The 17,754-nt window shown below is 48.6% G+C and overlaps 2 protein-coding genes across 2 annotated transcripts; both read right to left on the reverse strand.

Moving 5' to 3' along the window:
• Positions 1–936: 936 nt before the first annotated feature.
• On the reverse strand, positions 937–6,751 carry LOC139662154 (probable methyltransferase-like protein 24). The gene is made up of 5 exons (XM_071540773.1): positions 6,437–6,751; positions 5,135–5,233; positions 3,831–3,967; positions 3,304–3,571; positions 937–2,562 (listed from the first exon to the last, which is right to left on the reverse strand). Exons 1-5 carry the CDS (start codon positions 6,749–6,751, stop codon positions 2,257–2,259), a joined length of 1,125 nt encoding a protein of 374 aa, XP_071396874.1. The 3' UTR covers positions 937–2,256.
• A 3,497-nt stretch (positions 6,752–10,248) lies between these two features.
• ahdc1 (AT hook, DNA binding motif, containing 1) lies at positions 10,249–15,768 on the reverse strand. Its single transcript, XM_071540735.1, has 4 exons — positions 14,842–15,768; positions 14,467–14,760; positions 12,570–14,323; positions 10,249–12,028 (listed from the first exon to the last, which is right to left on the reverse strand). Exons 1-4 carry the CDS (start codon positions 15,766–15,768, stop codon positions 10,249–10,251), a joined length of 4,755 nt encoding a protein of 1,584 aa, XP_071396836.1.
• Positions 15,769–17,754: the final 1,986 nt, after the last annotated feature.

Genomic DNA, 17,754 nt, shown 5'->3' on the forward strand with positions numbered 1-17,754 from the left:
ATCTCTGCATTGCTGGATTAGTACTATCTTAACACTAATTAATATTTAGATTTATATAAAAACGTGAATACCCCTATCACAGTGATTCAGGCATCACTGAATCTCTATGCTGCTGTATTGATTCTAGTTTAACACTAAATCTATACTATGCTGAACTAAAAGTGAGTTCTTTGGAGGCAGATTTCAGTGCGCAGAGGCACAGTCTGCACTGCATATTGCTCAGGTCAGATCCTCGAGTTCACATCAGGCCTGGTCCAATTGTCTTCCCTCAGTCAGCAGTGGAAGCTGGACTGGGACGAGTGGTTCAGCTGGAGGAACGCACTGGATTTCTAGGCAGAGTGGCAGCCAGTGGAGGTTCTGGGTTGATTTTACCCCGGACTGACCGGCCTGCCTGTGGTGGGAGAGGGGGGGGGGGTGGCTGTGATCTCTCTCTCTTGCTAGAGGCTTGGGAGTTTCCTCTGTTATGTTTCCTGTGGTGAACGAGCTGCTGCAAATACAGTAAATGTCTTCCATTTGTAAAGAGGCTGGGGTATAGAGGTCTCTTCAGTTCCTCTATTGAGGCCTTGGTGGCAGCTTGTAGTGAGTCATTTAAGGTGGAATTAACTTCTACCTGAAGTCTGCGAGTTGTAGCTCTTTACTCCAAGGATGATTGGCTGGCCTGTGTGTGGGTGCCGAGGGTAGCGAAGGGAAAGGGGCCAGGGCGCTACAGTGTGTCATTAATTCGCTTATCTACTTTTTTTACTTCAAGAGATTCAGCTAGCATCTTTGCTTGCATATTTGCATGTCAAAGTACTGAACACTGTGTTATGTGTGTACAGGGCAGTACAACCTGTCCTGTTATCAGGGATGATCAAGGACAGATAAAATAACAATATGCGATTTCTGGCAATATTTTATTCTGGTGTTAATGCAACTTGTTCTATTTTTTCTGCTTCTGTTAGACTGTACACAGTAGAGTGCAAAAATGTCTGAATATAATGGATACATGTCTGGTAATTTCACAGTAGGCAGTACAAGAATCAAAACTATTTAAGGCTCTCTCCTTTTCTATGTAAACAATTTATTGCACATAAAAGCATTCTGAAGGCCTACAGAGATGCATGTTCATTAGCTACAGGCAAATTACAGCTGAAGCTTAACCACACCAGTCAAACTTAATGTAAAAAAAACCCAAAACAAATGTAATCCCAAGTGTTTGAAGCAGCAAGGATACCAGTAAATCAGACTATATAGTGAACAAGAAAATTAAAAAAAGAAAAGAAAAGAAAAGAGAATTGTGTTGGTGTCAACTGGAAAGGTTCAGTTCAGCAGTGGCTAGTAAACTTTACATCTCTCACAACTTAAAGGATAAGGCTGTTTTTTTTAATGCATTGCTTACCGTCAACAAATCCTATGAAAATAACAAAATCAACAATGCGTTTGCTCTACTCCCGTTACTTTCTGACTTCCCACATACCGTTTTTAGCCGTCAACCCGGAAGTAATTGGCTCCAATTGTAAGCTAAAAACCTTGAAATACAGCTCACAAAGACATAGTTTCAATTTTAAAAATCGCTAACTGTTACCACGAAAAGTCAGGCTGTTGTAGTTATTACCAAATCAAATTTAAATGGGAACAAATTCTTCATTACGCCGGGGACTATTTTCGGTGCTACGGAACTACTTTCCTGAGATCGCAAAGTGTTTACAGCCGGCTTAATAAGTTGTTTGAGGAAAAAGTTGGCTGGCCTGGTGCATCGTGATGATGAAATATGCTGCCCAGAGCAACAGCATGGCTCTTTGACGTGTTTTTAATCTGTTTTTTAATACAATGGAGTTCTATGGCTGCTGGGACATGGCTTCATTGGGCCCTGGCTACAAACAATATCTCTGTCTGGCTAAAACATTCTTACATCGTGACCCAGTAAAACTGCAAGCTGTCAAGTCTTCTGCTCCCTATTTGGTCAAATTAGACGGTATTGTAAACACAGTATTTCCTCTGAGGGTGGAATCAAGTAAACTTGCAGATCCTCTCATTTCCACTAGAGGGCGATACACTGCAACAGGAGCATCAAAAGCACTTTTGACACTTAGGGAATGTGAATGCGTATGTGTGTGCGTGCATCACCTGAAATCAACGGGAAAAAAAGTACGGTTTTAAAAAAGTCCTTCACTTCACAAACTATTTTAGGTATGACAGTCTCCTTTTTGCTTGAGGCCATCCAAAGTGTCTGTGCACGGTCATGTGCGTGCGTCTGTGTCCATGCGTGTGTGAGTGTCAGTGTCTCATGTTGACCCAGCTGAGTGTGTAGGAGCTGTGAGCGTTTGCTACTGTCTGTTTCAGGACACTGTGTCCCTCTCCCGGAGAGCTGTGGACCAGCTGGAATCCAGCAGCTCGGAGCTCCTGTAGAACACTGAACCAATAGCGGACCACCTCCTCGTCGGTCCCGCCCACCTCAAACCCGGCCCACTGCAGGTGTACCGTGGCGACCAGATGATGGACACTCCACAGAGTTCCCAGCTCAACCCAGTTCTGGAAAACTCGCCACTCAGCGCTGAGCAGGTCGGCATACAGGAAGTGAACCTAGATGACAGGGAAGAGAGAGGTGAAGAGTTCAATATTGTCTTCTAGGACTGTGTACAAAAATTTCAATAGTGACATAGTGACTAGTCCAATTTCCAAATCACAAAAAGCTGCAATTTGTTTTTCTCAAAGTGAAAGGTATTTCAGACGGTGTAGAATCCCTGGCCTTCAAATCAAGTTTGTGCAGGAGAAATGTTTTTAAGAACAAGTGTTGAAAAACAAGCAAGGTCGAAAAAGCTGTGTCCCTATTCATATTGCACTATATTCAACAACAAAGAAAACATACTGTGATTTTTCTTTTCAGCATATTGCAGCCCTATTGTTTTCTAAAGCATACTCGTTCCTTTGTAATCACAGATCTAATCAGTATAGCCAGATTGCATTGGCCTAAGCATAACCACGTAGGTCCATGATATTTGAAAATCAAATTCAAAACTTTATTGGATATTTATAAATGCATATCCAAGACCATTCCTTACATATGCAGGCAAATATTCAAACTGTAGGCATGTAGTTCCCTCTTGTGGCTGCACGATGTAACTGTGCCAGTGTGTGATTCACTGAAAATTGTTGCCATGGCAGCCAGGGATGGCGCAGAGCCCTGTTGCTATGGGAACATACAAGTAAGAGTGCTTTGTGGGTATGGTGGGGTGAGGGGGCTGTAAGGTATGTTTGTTTGGCACTGTTTGTCTATATTTCTGTGTGTGTGTGTGTGTGTGTGTGTGTGTGTGTGTGTTTTACCGTGTGATGTCCCAGAGCCCCCATGATATCTGCCAGTGTTTGAGAGACACTACCCAGGGTGCCTCTCGTCTTGTGCTTGCGTTTCCTTGGAGCTCGCCACTCCAGCCACATCTTGTGCTGGCTGACCACGCCTCCATCACCACGGTTACTAGCCAAACCGTTGCCAAGGTGACCACCAGATGCATTCGAATTGCTGGGATCAAATCTGTGGACTTCACATCCCAGCCCTAGCACAGTCTTTAGAAAGTCTGCATCTCCCCCATCCATACTAGAGAGAGAGAGAGAGAGAGGTAAAAAGACAGACAGTCAGAAAGAGGCAGGGGAGTAGAGAGGTGGTAGGAAGATTATTGTATGCATGATTAAATATGCATTGCATTGTTTATTCCAGCTCTGCTAGTGATATGAATGCATAAGCATTGCAGCACGTGCACAGACACACAGACAGAGATAGACAGACACATAGACACACTGAGTCAGATAGACAGATACACAGAGAGACACACAGACAGACAGACACGCAGGCATACCTGAAGGAGTATGCAACACATGGTGGATTTGCAGCAGGAAGGAGCCAGTCCTCGGCACACAGCAGCCAGGGGAGAGCAGCTCCAGCAGCCTGGGATGCCTGAGCCTCACCTGGAGCCAGCACCCTGGAGCAGTTCACCTGGGGAGGGAGAGGAGAGGGGAGCAGGGGCGAGGTGACACGCCTGGCAGCAGTGAGGGGTAGAGAGCTTAACAAAATTATAACAGCAGGGTTATACAGAATTGGCATGAGGTTTAGAGAGGAAGTCAAATAAAAAAAAACAGTGAGGAAGTTTATCTTGCGAAATTTGTGAAAACATTAAATGACAAGACAGTAAAGAAGAACCTCAAAGCATAACAAACTGTCTTCTGGGTCCTTTAAAATGGACTCTTCAGTGTACAGTTTTATTGATGATAATCACTCAAAAAGAGTAGCATCTAAATTTGTGGCAGGTATCTAATAATTAAATGATGAACGATATCAACACAATAGAAGTTTAAGCAATGGATATATTAGGATATAGTTAACACTTAACACTTCAGTCTTGAACTGAAAGTCATCACAGGCTCCAGCAGAATTCTGTTTCCAGGATATTGACAAGGAATGCACCTGATCATATTACTCATATTTAACTCCTCTAGAATAAGACTAGCTGTCTATAGTTTTAGAAGTGAATCTAAGTTTTCATTGTTCACGTTTGAGGCTTGGCGAGGTCTAGCTCCTGGCTGCAGGGTCTTTAGATCCCTTATGAGCTGGGGTGACGCCTGAGATCCTCAGGCCGAGACCTGTTGGCCCTTCCCAGATCTAAAGACCAAAGGCCTTTGCTGTCCGACCCCTGGGCTTTATCTTTTAAAACACTATTTATAACAGTCAGACATGCATTGTTATTTTCCCTTAATATATTATATAACTTAAATCTATTATATAGGCCTACTTAATACCTATTATATACAGTATATAATTCATTTTTAACTTTTTTTATTGTTCTAACATTTCTTACTGCTTCTATTTATTATTGTTTAATTGTCTGTAAAATACTCCTAACTTTGACACACCTTAACACTTTCACACAGTTAAAAAGTGCCATACAAGTAAAGATAACATTGTGTGTGTTAAGTAACTTTTATGACCCTAGGGGTCAATGAAGCCCATCCCACAGCATATTGTGTAATTTGAAAACTATACCAATTTGAAAATGAGATACTACATATTGTTTTTCTTCACATGATGACTCTCGGGAGATGGGAGGTTTTCATTTGACAACAGTTTTAGGTGATAGTTTTTTAGGCGATGTTCTATGTGGCCTACCTGGGGCCTGGTGATGTATGTGATGATACGATTGAGCTCTGCTGTGAAGGAGGGCTCGCCTGCTGCCCACAACTGCACCTCCAGCCCTCTGGGCCCTACCTGCAGACACACACACACACACACACACAAACACATCAATATATGGATTCTATACAAGAGCTGGCAACAGCAGCAGTCAAAGAATTCCACAAGATTCATGGGGTTCCAATGTGAGAGGTCAGGGGAGGGGGCTGAATAATGTATAGGAATGGCAGGAATGTGTGTGTGTGTGTGTGTGTGTGTGTGCGCACGCGCGTGTGTTGCTCCCCCCAGGTATGAGAGCTGAGGAGGCAGGTCACAGGCTCCGACCTCAGTCCTGCTGGTGACATGCATGCCTGAGGCACTGTAACACACACACACACACTCAAAGCCCCCCCACCGCACTTCTCAGACAGACCCCTGTGGTCACCATGGCAACTTTGGTGAGGGGGGGAGTTGATGATTCACAAGACTGAGTCAGAGGAGTTAGCCTTGGGCAGAAAGAGAGAGAGAGAGAGAGAGAGAGGAGGAAGAGGAGGGGGAGGGGAGAGTAAGGAGCGGATGAGTGGAGTGGGGGGATTGAGGGGGAAGAGGGACAGATGCATTCACTCATAAACACAGATGAAGGCTGAAGCGCTTGATAACTGAAGGACAGAGAGAGAGAGAGAGAGAGAGAGAGAGAGAGAGAGAGAGAGAGAACAGCTGTCACCTCCCTCTGATCTGGGGTCAGTCCTGCCCGCCTCCTGTCCTCACCTGTGCCATCATGTCTGTAATAAGCCACTGAGCTGTGCCCAGACTGACTCACATAATGGACTTATGAGGAAACGACATAAGTATAGGCTGCAATAGTTTTCCATCAGCGATGGTTTCAAACATACCGAATGTCTCTGTATGTGTCTGTATGTCTCTCACTCTCTCTGTCTCTCTCTGTCTCTCTCTCTCTGTCTGTATGTCTCTCTCTATGTCTCTCTCTCTCTGTCTGTATGTCTCTCTCTATGTCTCTGTCTCTCTCTCTGTCTGTATGTCTGTCTCTCTTACTCTCAATTCAATTTAGTTGAATTCAAATAGGCCTATACTTTATTGTCAAGAAAGAAACCTATACTGTATGTTGCCAAAGCAATACAGTCAGTAGCCTATTAACTGAGGTGACATTAGCTGATGACTAGTAGCCTAATAATTAAACAAAAATCAATAAACATCAATATCATTAGCAATAATACAATGAAGAAACATTCAAAACATTTCAGTTGAACTTCTCTCTCTCTCTCTCTCGCTCTAGTTTACCTGGCGCGAGGGCATCTCGTTCTCATCCTCATACCCGCGCACGCCGTCCTTCCTCTCCACATCTTCCTCATCCTCCTCGTCTAGAACCGGTCCCCGCGACGTGGCTCCCCGGTGGCGCGGGCTCCTCTCCGGTTCGATGCTAATAACGGAGAAAGCAATCTCCTCCTCCTCCTCCACCCCCGTGGTGCTGGCTCGGTGAGCACGCGGCAACCGGAGTCCGACGAGGAGCTGGAGCGCGAGCAGAAACGGCGGGATCAAAAGTAGTAATCCCGCGCGGAGGGGGAGCCCGCCCCGGCCCTGCACACCGGCTCGCATTCCTCTGTGTGGCGGCACCGGGGAGCATCTCCGGTGCGGTGTCCCGTGGGTGGGAGTCAGCCTGCTGCTCCTGGAGCGGAGGGAGGAAAGTCCCAGCTGAGGACACTCCTCTCTCCTCCTCTTTCCCCCCGACCTCCTCCTCCTTCTCTTTACCCCCGGGGGAGAAAGTGCTGATGACGCAGCGCATTCCTCGGTCAGCGGCGGCCTTGTTGACAAAGTGGGGGCTCTAGTTTAGCCTACAACTAACTCAGTTCATATATAAAAATGTTGGATTGGCCGGTTAAAAATAGACCGTATCCCCTTCATTTCCGACCAGGCCAAATATTGAGCGGAAAAAAACGGTCATAAACTTAAGTAGGCTAAAAAGCCACAAGAGGCTTTAGGCAAATGCCACGCTCTTACAAAACCGCCGTTATAATAAAAGGAGAACGCAAGTGTTCAATTAACTATTTCTAATCGATTATAGTTAAACACTAGGCTAACATTAATTGTTATTCTTCCGCAAAGCAGTATCGTTTTTTAACAGTATAGCTTAACAGAGTGGTTGCTAAGCGACACTCATCAGTATGAGTGATGATTTTCGGTTAGTGCATTAATATTTAAATTGGCCTAAATGTTATGCGGCCACAGGTGTATTTAACAGCGTGACTCAGACAGGGCGGAGGACCGGGACTGGTTTTATAAACAGAAATTGAGTTCAATCACTTCTTGGCCAGTAGCCTAGTTGTTGAGGAATCACTTAAGCCTGCTAATAGTAATAACAGTTAACAGGTTGTTGCCATCAAACGCACAGACAATATGAGACAATATGCGTTTGCTGTAATTTCGTTCATATTTTTAATTCAACGGATGGCAATTTATTTTAAGGAATGATATCCCTATACTCTGAAATAGAGCTGTTGCCCTGACCCCTCCCCCCTCTCCCTCTCCCTCTCCCTGTCTGTCATGCAGTGTTGTTGACAGTGCGTGTCCCCTTCCACCATACAGTGGAATGTCACAGCAAACACATTTCCTCCGGCCATGTCTGAGTCTATTTAGTCAGCCTGTTGACAAACTGTACACAATATGCAGGCAGTAAAATGCCCCCATCTGCTTTCTCTCTCTGTCTCTCTCTCTCTCGCTCACTCTGTAGCACACAGACATGCACACACACAAGCTGCAGATTTCCAATATTTCCCATAAGATAGCAAGTTTTCCTCTGAGGATGTCAAATGAGCGCGGGTCCCTTACTGACAGCTGGACAGAGAAGCCCTGCCATACCAATGCTGTGCTTCATACATTTCCTTATTTAGATGAGGAGTTTTTATAATGTACACGTGCACTTTCAGTTAAAACTGAGCACAATGGCTTAAAACCTCTCTGAATCTCTTTCGTAATTTCCCCAGTCTGCTTTCTTTCTTTCCCTTCCAACACATCCTCCCCTGCTCCCCACCAGCCATTCCTCTCTCTCCCTCCCTTTCACTCCCTGTCGAATTGTGTCCTTGACTGAACTCTCTCGCTCACAGCCCCAGACAGGCTGGGCAAAGCCCAATACCCAGGGAGGCTCTAAAACACACACACACACACACACACACACACACTCACACCTCCCTTAATCCCTTAAAGAAGCAGTATGCTATAGACAAAGTTACCAATGGCAAGAACAGAATGTGTATTTAAATATTTTGCACCTCAGATACATACATGATATGTAACAGACAGATATACAATTTTTTTCATCACAAAAACCACCAAACAACACAAGACCACAGAAAAAAAGAAGGGAGAGAGTGAAAGAAGAGAGAGAGGCCCCGCCAAGACTTTGACATCCGGGGAGTTCCACTCCTGTTGACCCCACAGGCACGCACACACACTCACAAATACACACACACGTACGCACAATCACACCACACACACAAATACATGCATTACTGCAGGCACACAAACACACCCTCCTCTCTCTCACATTCACACACAGAGGAAACAAGAGTCTCTTTGGGGTCATTGTGTGATTTCAGTGTCTCTTTCCCTTGTAGTTAAAACAGCAAAACACAGGATGTCGAGTCTCCATGCTGCAGTCCCCCCTCCCGGAGCAGAAACCATGGCAGAACGCTGAGGAGGGCATGTTGATGGACCTTCAGAGTGAAGAGGGGGCTCCTGGCTTGGAGCTGGAGTCTTATGTACAGATGCTGGTATTTCAAGAGCAGATACTGGTTTAGTCCACTTTTCTCTCATGGGACACAACACAGGGAGGAGAGTGCAGAGCAGTGGTGACGGAGGGGCGGCGCTGGGCTCATGGTATTTAAAAGGTGGGGTTGGGCTCAGGTTAGGGTTAGGGCACAAGACAAAAATGCAGGGCTAGTGAGCAGAGTGCAGAACGTGGGTGCTGGTTTAGCAGTGGTGGGGAGGTTGCAGAGAGGGAATACTGGGAGAGAGAGAGAGAGAGAGAGGGAGAAAGAAAAATAGAGAAAGAGAGAGAGAGCAGTGTGATCCTGATTTGTCCATATTCCAGACGTACGGCACAGGACCAGCAAGATTTGGTGAGATACAGACTTCTGGGAAATGGAGTCCTCAAAGCACCACAGCCAGACTCTGAGGGTGAGGCATCGGTCTGTCTCTGTCCGTCAGCGTCTGTCATTCTTCTGTCAGCTCCTCTTGGCCATTCCCTCATTCCAGCTGAGAGTGTGAGTGTGTGTACACATGTATAGGTTTATGTGTACGTGTAAAGGTAGTGAAGACATATACACATGCGTGTGTATGTTTATGTGTGTATGTTTATGTGTGCTTATGTGCGTGTGTGTGTGTGTGTATGTCTGTGTGTGTGTGTGTGTTTGTGTGTGTGCATGCTTAGGTGTTTATGTTGCGGTTGATCTTGATTGTCAATGCTGGAGAATTAAAGCTTTACTGTCCAAAGCTGGCAGCTAAATTCTCACCCTTCACTTCACAGTCTCTCACAAAGACAGTCTCCTTAAAAAAAAATTGCAAATCTGTAAAAGCTTGGATTGAATGCACCTGAAACAAAAACAGAGAGAGAGAGAGAAAGGGCACTGTAAGACTATGTTTTCAGATGGCAAAATGAAAAGCATAATATGCCATGTACGAAACAAACTTATATGCTAAAGATGGTCACGGTTGAAGTAATATGTAAGTAAATATGTACGCTGGGATGTTGCTGCTGTTGCATGAAACCACTAACTCCATTTTTGTTTATGTTTTTAGTTTACTTGAATTGAGTGCTTACATGGTCCTTCATAGTTTTGAGACACAAGGCACCATGAAACACATGAAATCCATGGCATAACTTCAAAGCATTGCATGGGCATCAATCTGAATCCAAAGCGTTTTTTGAAGTTTTAATCATCCAACAGTATCAATAAGTATGGTACTAACAAAATTGTGTAATCCACAGTAAGCAGTCAAATGGATGTGAATTAGAGCTGCAGAACTAGTGCTTGGTGCCTTTCTTGCTTGAATGGAAGCTGAGTAATGAGCGGTAGCAGGCTGTATCTCACCTGCAGCTACAGGCTGGTGACACTGAAGCTGTCATCGCTGGCCGGGTCCAGGAGCTGGCACAGAACCCCACTTCCCCGGGCCGCCTGGGGGGGGTAGCGGTGGCCCATCCCCTGGTAGGACTGGTGGGTCAGGGAGTAGCCGCCCATGTCCTCCTGGTGGGGCGAGGAGTCCAGGGGAGGCTTGGGGTAGGGGGAGTGGGGCAGGGGGCCCTGGCGGTGGCCTGTGCTCATGGGGTGGGGGGTCAGGTCCCGCTTGTGGGGGGGCATGGTGGAGGGAGGGCTACGCTCCTCGAACAGCAGGGGCGTGGAGTGGGGGTGGAGGCTGGGGTTGGGGTTGGAGTGGGGAAGGGAGTGGAGGTGAGGGTTGGGGTTGGTGTGTGTGTTGTGGTGGGAATGGGACTGGGACTGGGACTGATTGTTGGCGTGGGGGTTTGGGTGGGAGTGGGGGCTGCTGTGGAGGTGTGAGCTGGGGTGGGTGTTGGTGTGTGAGCTCAGGTTGGAGTGGGGTTGTGTGTTGTGATGATGCGTGTCATGTGCGTGGGGATTCGGGTTCATGTGCGCGTGGGTGTTTGTGTTTGGGCTAGCGAGGGGGTTACCATGTGTATTTCCATGAGGACTTGTGTGCGGGTTGGCGTGTGTGTGCATGGTCGTATTTGAGTGTGTGCCGTGTGAGTGGGGGCTGGGGCTGCCGCTGTGCGATGTCTGTCCGTACCAGTAGGGGGAGCTACAGTAGCTGGGGGAGTCGTACTGCGAGTACTGCGGGTCTTTGGGAGGGGGGCGGTGGGGGGGGCTCAGTGCTGTGCCACAATGGGGTGTTACCCTAGGTGATGGCGAGCAGGAGGGGGAGAAGGTCCTGGAGGGGACAGGGTGGTAAGTCTGGGGGGGAGGAGGGGTGGGCTTGGGAGGGTAGGGGGGAGATGAGACACTGGGGGAGTGGGAAGAGGAGGACTCCCCCGGGTAGATGGCTGGATATCGCTCCTCGGAGGAAGGGGTGGAGGGGTGGGCAGAATAAGGGGAGGGGTACTCACAGGGGTCCTGGAGGTAGCTGGCGGGTGGTGCAGGGTTTGGAGTGGCCAGGGGGGAGAGGCTGCTGCTATCCCCACTATAATAGTCCAGCCCCTCCTGGAACAGCCCAGACCCCTCTGGGCCTCCTGCAGTCCCCGCTCCTCCCGCTCCTGACGTAGCGGTAGCCTTGGCCCTGGCTTTGGCCCCCGATGGCCTCTCTCTCTGACATGGGGACAAACCCCCTCTGCCTCCTCTAGACCCTCTGGCCCGTCCTCCAATCCCTCCCCGTTTGGGACCTGGGGTGGGTGTTGGAGAGGGACTGGATGGGGAATCGGGGAGTAGAGCAGATCCCCCCTCTTTCTCTGATTGTGGTTCAGCCCGTTTCCTGCGTCCGCGGCCCTGCTTGCTGCCTCCCCCGCCCTGGAAGAGTACATTCTGGCTCCAGTTATAGGACGGTCCCGTAGCGCTCTCATGCCAATCCATCATCAACTTCTCCAGGCTGGACAGGCTTGATTGACCACCCTCACCACCAATAGGAGCAGACTCTTTCTGTTTATAAGTCCCACCCCCTGAGCTCGGTCCGCTGCCAGTGGCTGCAGAGCCCAGATGGGAAGAGTCAGAGGAGGATTCTGATAAGATCTCGGGGAAGGGTGGTCGCTTGGCCTTCTGGGGGGTGTAGTTCGAGATATCGAGGATGTCTTTGGACTCACTGGAGCCATATTCACCGAAGCCATGATACTGAGGCCCGAAGCTGTCCGCTGCCCAGCCACCAAAGCCATGTCTGAAAAAAACACCCCACATAGCAAACACAAATCAGAGAAGACAAAGAGCCCTTGAGCAATATTTCATCTAAGGAATACAATTTTATCACAAATGTACAAACTACAGTAATGTGATCCAGATTATATCGTTTTTTTCTGTGCTGTGTTGCAGTAATGAGTAAATCAGTAATAGGAGTCTGAAAACCCCCCCTGAACATTGGTGTTGACTATGGATTCCTGGGAATCACCAGGACTGCACTCCAGGGTGTCCACCATAGCCATGGGGTAGCTAATGACAGATATTGGCTGTTCATTACCTCATCATAGACACGTATCCAATTTTCATTTCATCCAATTCACATTTTCTTTGATGCTACCATGGTCAGACTTTCATTTGTTTGGTTTTCTTTTTTGAGTGAGTGGAGGGAAATATTGAATCACCCATTCATTAATTTGTGAAACATGCTTTTATAGTTTTATAGCATCTAAAGATGTTTTCTACCATTCTTTCTAAGCTAGCTTTAGGTTTGCAATGGTTTGGTATGGCAAAAAGTGATTTACCTGTAGCTCCACTGATTGGAGATGTACTGTTTGTAACCCTCTGAGGAAGAGGAGGAGCTGAAGGGGCTACCTTTGGCCATGGCCATGTACCCTCCTCCTGGTGATGTGGGTCCTGCCGACTCCCCCCGCACCATGGAGGAATGAGCTGCTGCAGGATATCCACTGTAGCCCCGCTTGGCTGCTGCTTGGTAGCTGGAATAACCCATCTGACCCTGGCCAACAGGGGTGGATTTGCCACTGCTGTGTCCGGACCCATATGAAAAGCTGCAGTCTGAGGATCTCTGTGGCACTGCACCAACCCCTGCAGGAGAGGAGGAGGAGTAGCCAGAGGAGTAGTGGCCATAGGAGGAGGGATGGGGGGAGCTGGGGGAGTGGGAGAGGGAGAGGGATGGAGGAGTGGATTTGGGATAGGTAGATGTGGTTGGGGAGGTTTGGGCCAGGCTGCCATAGCTGTAGGGAGGCCTGGTTGAGGAGCAGTGCGTCTGGGCTGGACCCTCCACCCCAGCACCTGGACCCTTGGTGCTCCGCTTGGAAAATGCGGGGGACCAGCTGGGGCCAGGGGCGGGGCTGGAAGGCTCGTAGCCAGGCGTGGATGGAGCTTTGCGGGGGTCCGACTGAGAGGAGGAGATGTCCAACAGGTCTGAAGAATCGTCAGAGTCGAGCAGTGATCGGAAATATCCAGCAAACAGGCCCTGTGAATCCTCCCCAGCTGGCCCACCCCCTCTGCTTCCTCCTGGACTGCTGAAGGCACCTCCCCTTCCAACCTCACAGGAGGAAAAGCCCCCCCTCGGTGATCCACAAACCTGGTACCCAGCCAGACCTTTTTCCTTGTCCATACTCCCCTCCTCCCCCCAACCACCTGCCCCGTTGGCCCAGTCCTGCCCCACGGAGACCCCAGCCTCGGCCTTAAGTGCCCCGTTCTTTCTCGGACGTCTCTTCCTGACTGCTTTCTCGGTCCCGAGCTCGCTTCCTACGACCCCCCCTCCTCTACCAACCCCGCCTCCACCCGCACCCTTCCCCCTCTTCCTGGGTAATCCGGGCTCGGACTGGGGGCTGAGTTTCCGCTTCTTGCCAATGGATTCAAAGAAGTCACTGAAGGTGCTCTTATTGCGTTCACTGCCCCCAATTCCCCCTGCTGCCCCTCCCCCTCTCCCAATGCCCCCTCCCCTGCCACCTCTGCGCCTAAACCCAGTGAGCCGGTGCAACAGGGTGGATATTCCGGGGTTTTCCAAGGGAGTGTGGAAGCTCTCCGGCTCGCTGGGCGTCCAGCAGCGAGGAGGTGAGCAGCGGCCGGTGGCAGGTGGCTGGCGGTTTAAAAATGCCAGTTTGGACAGAACATCCCCGTACTCTGTTTTCACATCATTGGTATCGTTAACATAGGATGGGTAAGGGGAAGGGAGTTTAGTCCGACGTCGCCTCCGGGGCTTCTTGGGCTGGTCTCCATTACCACCAGCATTCCCAGCATTCACAGGCTCTCCTGGTATTCCTGGCACGGCCTGTTTAGGCGGGCGTCCGCGGCGGCGTTTGAGTATAACAGGGAGCTCTCCAGGTGGGAACATCACCATCACACTCTTCCCGTTGTTCTTCATGCGGAGAAGCGCTGTGGGCTCCCGAACTGCCTCTGAACCCTCCAGACCCCCCTCACTGCTTTTCTCCGTTCCAGTAACTGTCTCCAAATTAGAAATCTTGTAGCTCTTCTGACGGCGGCTGAGGTTAACGGGAATGCGAGCGACCTTCACCACGATCTTTCTCACCTGGAGAGCAGAGACCAACACAAACATAAAAGATTACAAATTATTAGGCCATCATATCTACCATATCTATTTCATACATCTCTGCAGTGTACTTTATGTCAACGAATAGCTGCAGTGGCGTGTTACTTTACAAATTAACTTACTCCCACAAAACGTCCACGCCTCCGTTTAGAGGCAGGAGACACCTCCATATCAACAGGTTCCTCCTTCTTCACAGTTGGCTGAGGTGAGGAAATGGTTGATGTGCAGGGAAAGGGAGGATGAGGGGTGGAACGATGAGGGATGGAGTGGGAGGATTGCCGGTGTTTTACAACACTTTTCGGACCAGCTCTCTGTACAGATTTGGGTGAGGGTCTAGGCCCAGGTCTAGGCCCAGGTTTAGGTCCAGGTTTAGGTCCAGATTTAGGTCCAGGTTTAGGCCCAGGTTTAGGTCCAGGCTTAGGTCCAGGTTTAGGCCCAGGTTTAGGTCCAAGTTTAGGTCCAAGTTTGGGCCCAGATTTAGGTATAGCTTTAGGAACAGGTTTGGGGACAATTAGAGCTAGAGGGATGTCTGTGGGGCAAGGAGCTGCAGGGAGGACAGCCTCCACAGAGGGGTGCTCTTCTTTCTCACCCACCGCCACCTCCTCCTCTTTGACCCTCCAGATCTTCTCCTCTATTATTTCATCCTCCTCCTCTCCTACCCTCTCCCTCCCTGCTCTCCTCTCTCCATCCTCTGTGCTTCGGCGGAGGCGGGAGGACTTGCGGAGGTGACAGGGGAAGCGGGGACGCCCGGAGCTGCGGAGTGCATACTTCCTCTCTGCCTCTACAGGAAGAGGAGAGGGGCCTGGGGGAGGGTTTGGACCGACAGGAACAGGACAGAAGGTCGAGGGTATGTCTGTCTCCGCAGTGAGGACTGGGGCTGCCAGCTGATTGGTGGAGGCAGGATGATTGACAAGTGGCAGAGGCAAGGGTTGAGGTGAGGTTGCGTGTGTGGTCTCCGGTGAGAGAGTTCTGGGCTGTTCTGGCCCTGCAGAGCCTGTATGTGTGTCGACATCCATGTGTGCACAATTGTCCACGTGTGCGTATGAAACAGCCTGTGCATGCACATCTGGGTCCATGTGCGTTTGCATGTTTCTGAGTGTCTCTGCGAGTGTGTGTGTTTCGGGGGGGTGAGTCTCCGTCTGCCTCCGCCGGCGTGCGCTGTGCCCCAGTCTTCTCTGTAGATGGAGGCCGTTGGCCAGGGCAGAGGGAGAGGAGGGGGGGAAGTGGTCATAGGTCACCGGTGCCGGTCCATCGTTGGAGGGTTCCAGGGCCCCCTCCTGGACCCCCAGTTCCCTGGTCCAGAGCTCAGGCCCTTCCAGCCCCTCCAGCCCCCCCACACACCCCTTGTCCTCTGCCAGAGCCCCACCACAGTCCCCTGGAGCCTCACCTCCGCCCGAACGTAGGCGCCCTGACAGGCCACTCATCCAATGGAATTGCAAATGTCTTGCTGGCAGTGAGGGAGGAAAAAGAGTGAGGAAGTTTTCTGCTGTGTGTGTAAATGAGTGTCTCTTCTTCGTAGCTGTCTTCCTCCTACAGCTGTCTAGCAGGAAGATTCAAGGACCTAAGCATAGAAATAAAAACAATACAATCTATTGGCTAGGCAATCCACAAATCATTAAGCACCTCCTTGTTGCAGTTGATTTGGAGGTATTTAGTGTAAATTCTTTGACACTGAATACCTTTAAAAACATTGGTCACAATATAGCTATGCCGACAAATATATGAAAAAAACATGCAATCATTAAGCAATTACATTCAAGATTCAATTGTGGTTGAGTGATAGAATTGTGAACGTTTTTGGCAATGGGCCATAAACTTAATCACTACAGCACTTTGTTCAATTAACTGTGCCGCCCACACAACAGCATTACAACATAACATTACATTTACCATTCATGTCCTGCTCAGTTGTTTGCTTTTACTGGGTGGTTGTGGCACTGATTCTGATTTTGATTCTGGGTTGAGCCTCACTCTGTCTGTCTGCCTGACTGGCTGGCTTCTGCAGGGGATCATTGGGTCATCAATACTGCAGTGGAGAACTCACATACTTCTCTCTCTCCCCTCTGCTCCTCTCTTTTGCCCATGGTTGCTAGAGAGAAGAGAGAGAGAGAGAGAGAGAGAGAGAGAGAGAGAGAGAGACAAAGGGACAGAGATGTGAAGAGGGTGGGAGACAGAGTGAGGGGAAAAAAGAAAAAAAGGAGTGTGGAGGAGGGTGGAGCAGAAAGAAAAAGAGAATAAGAGATTAGTCCATGATGTCACAGCATGCATCAGACCAGACCAGAATCAGTATTTTGGTTAGGGCTGCACCATTTTCACATCGGTTGCAATTATTTTGATAGTTGGTTTACAACTATCAAAGTCTAGCTGTGGCTGGTGTTTACTTTTGATGTGGTTTAAAACACATTATGTATCTCTCCTACGATAGTACACTGTGGGTATACATTTATGCCTGTGCTGTTTCACTCTCTCCCTTTAGATTTCCCACGCACACACAAACACATACATGATTGCCAATTTCATAGAATCATATATTGTTTCCGGGAATGAGTTAGGTATGACATTTCTCAATCTCGCCATTTGAGTCAGCAATTGCACATATTCTAATGATTAATCTGAAAAATTCACATTTCAAAATTAAGAACTTAATATATAGTTCAGCTCTAATTTTGGTGTAGTAATGAAACAAAGCTGGACACACATCATATTCTTATTATAGTCAGACACACACATACACACATGCACACACACACACACACACACACAGACAGTCAGATATTCCCAAAACTATTCAAATGCATTACCAAGCACCAGCCTGGAGGTGCAATAAGAATGAGAATGTGTGAATAATCACAGCCACCAGGGGGAAGCAGAGAGGTGACGAATAGAAAGGTGTTAAGAGGATGGAGAGATGAAGGTGACAGAAAGACAGAAACGATGGAGGGATTACAAAAACGCGGAGTCGAGGAGAAAGGGAAGTATAGACATCCATCAACAGAAGTCTTACGAAAAGTACTCCACACGTGATTCAGATGCACATGTGACCGTGTGCGCGCATCTACACATCCATGTACATGCACACATTCAAACACAAATTCACAGTGCGTGACACACTTGCGCACATATACACACACACACACAGCAGGCTCCAGCACTGTACCACACTCCCCACATACAACACAATCCTGTCCATCGTCAGATCTCTGCCTCCCTCTCCAACATATGGCTCTGATTATGGGGGAGGGAGGGAGAAGGAGAGAGAGAGAGAGAGAGAGAGAGAGAGAGAGAGAGAGGAAGAGAGAGAGATAGGGAATGAAAGACACTAGAGTGAGCGAGTGAGCAAGTGAATGGATGATTTTGTGAGAGAGAACAAGAGAGGGTGAGAGACAGAAGAAGCACAGGGAGGTGAGAGA

The sequence above is a fragment of the Centroberyx affinis genome, unplaced genomic scaffold (genome assembly GCF_046629955.1).
Source record: "Centroberyx affinis isolate AG114_WGS23_722 - 3 ecotype Tasmania unplaced genomic scaffold, CSIRO-AGI_Caff_v1 ptg003711l_1, whole genome shotgun sequence".
In the NCBI taxonomy this organism is placed as follows: domain Eukaryota; kingdom Metazoa; phylum Chordata; class Actinopteri; order Beryciformes; family Berycidae; genus Centroberyx; species Centroberyx affinis.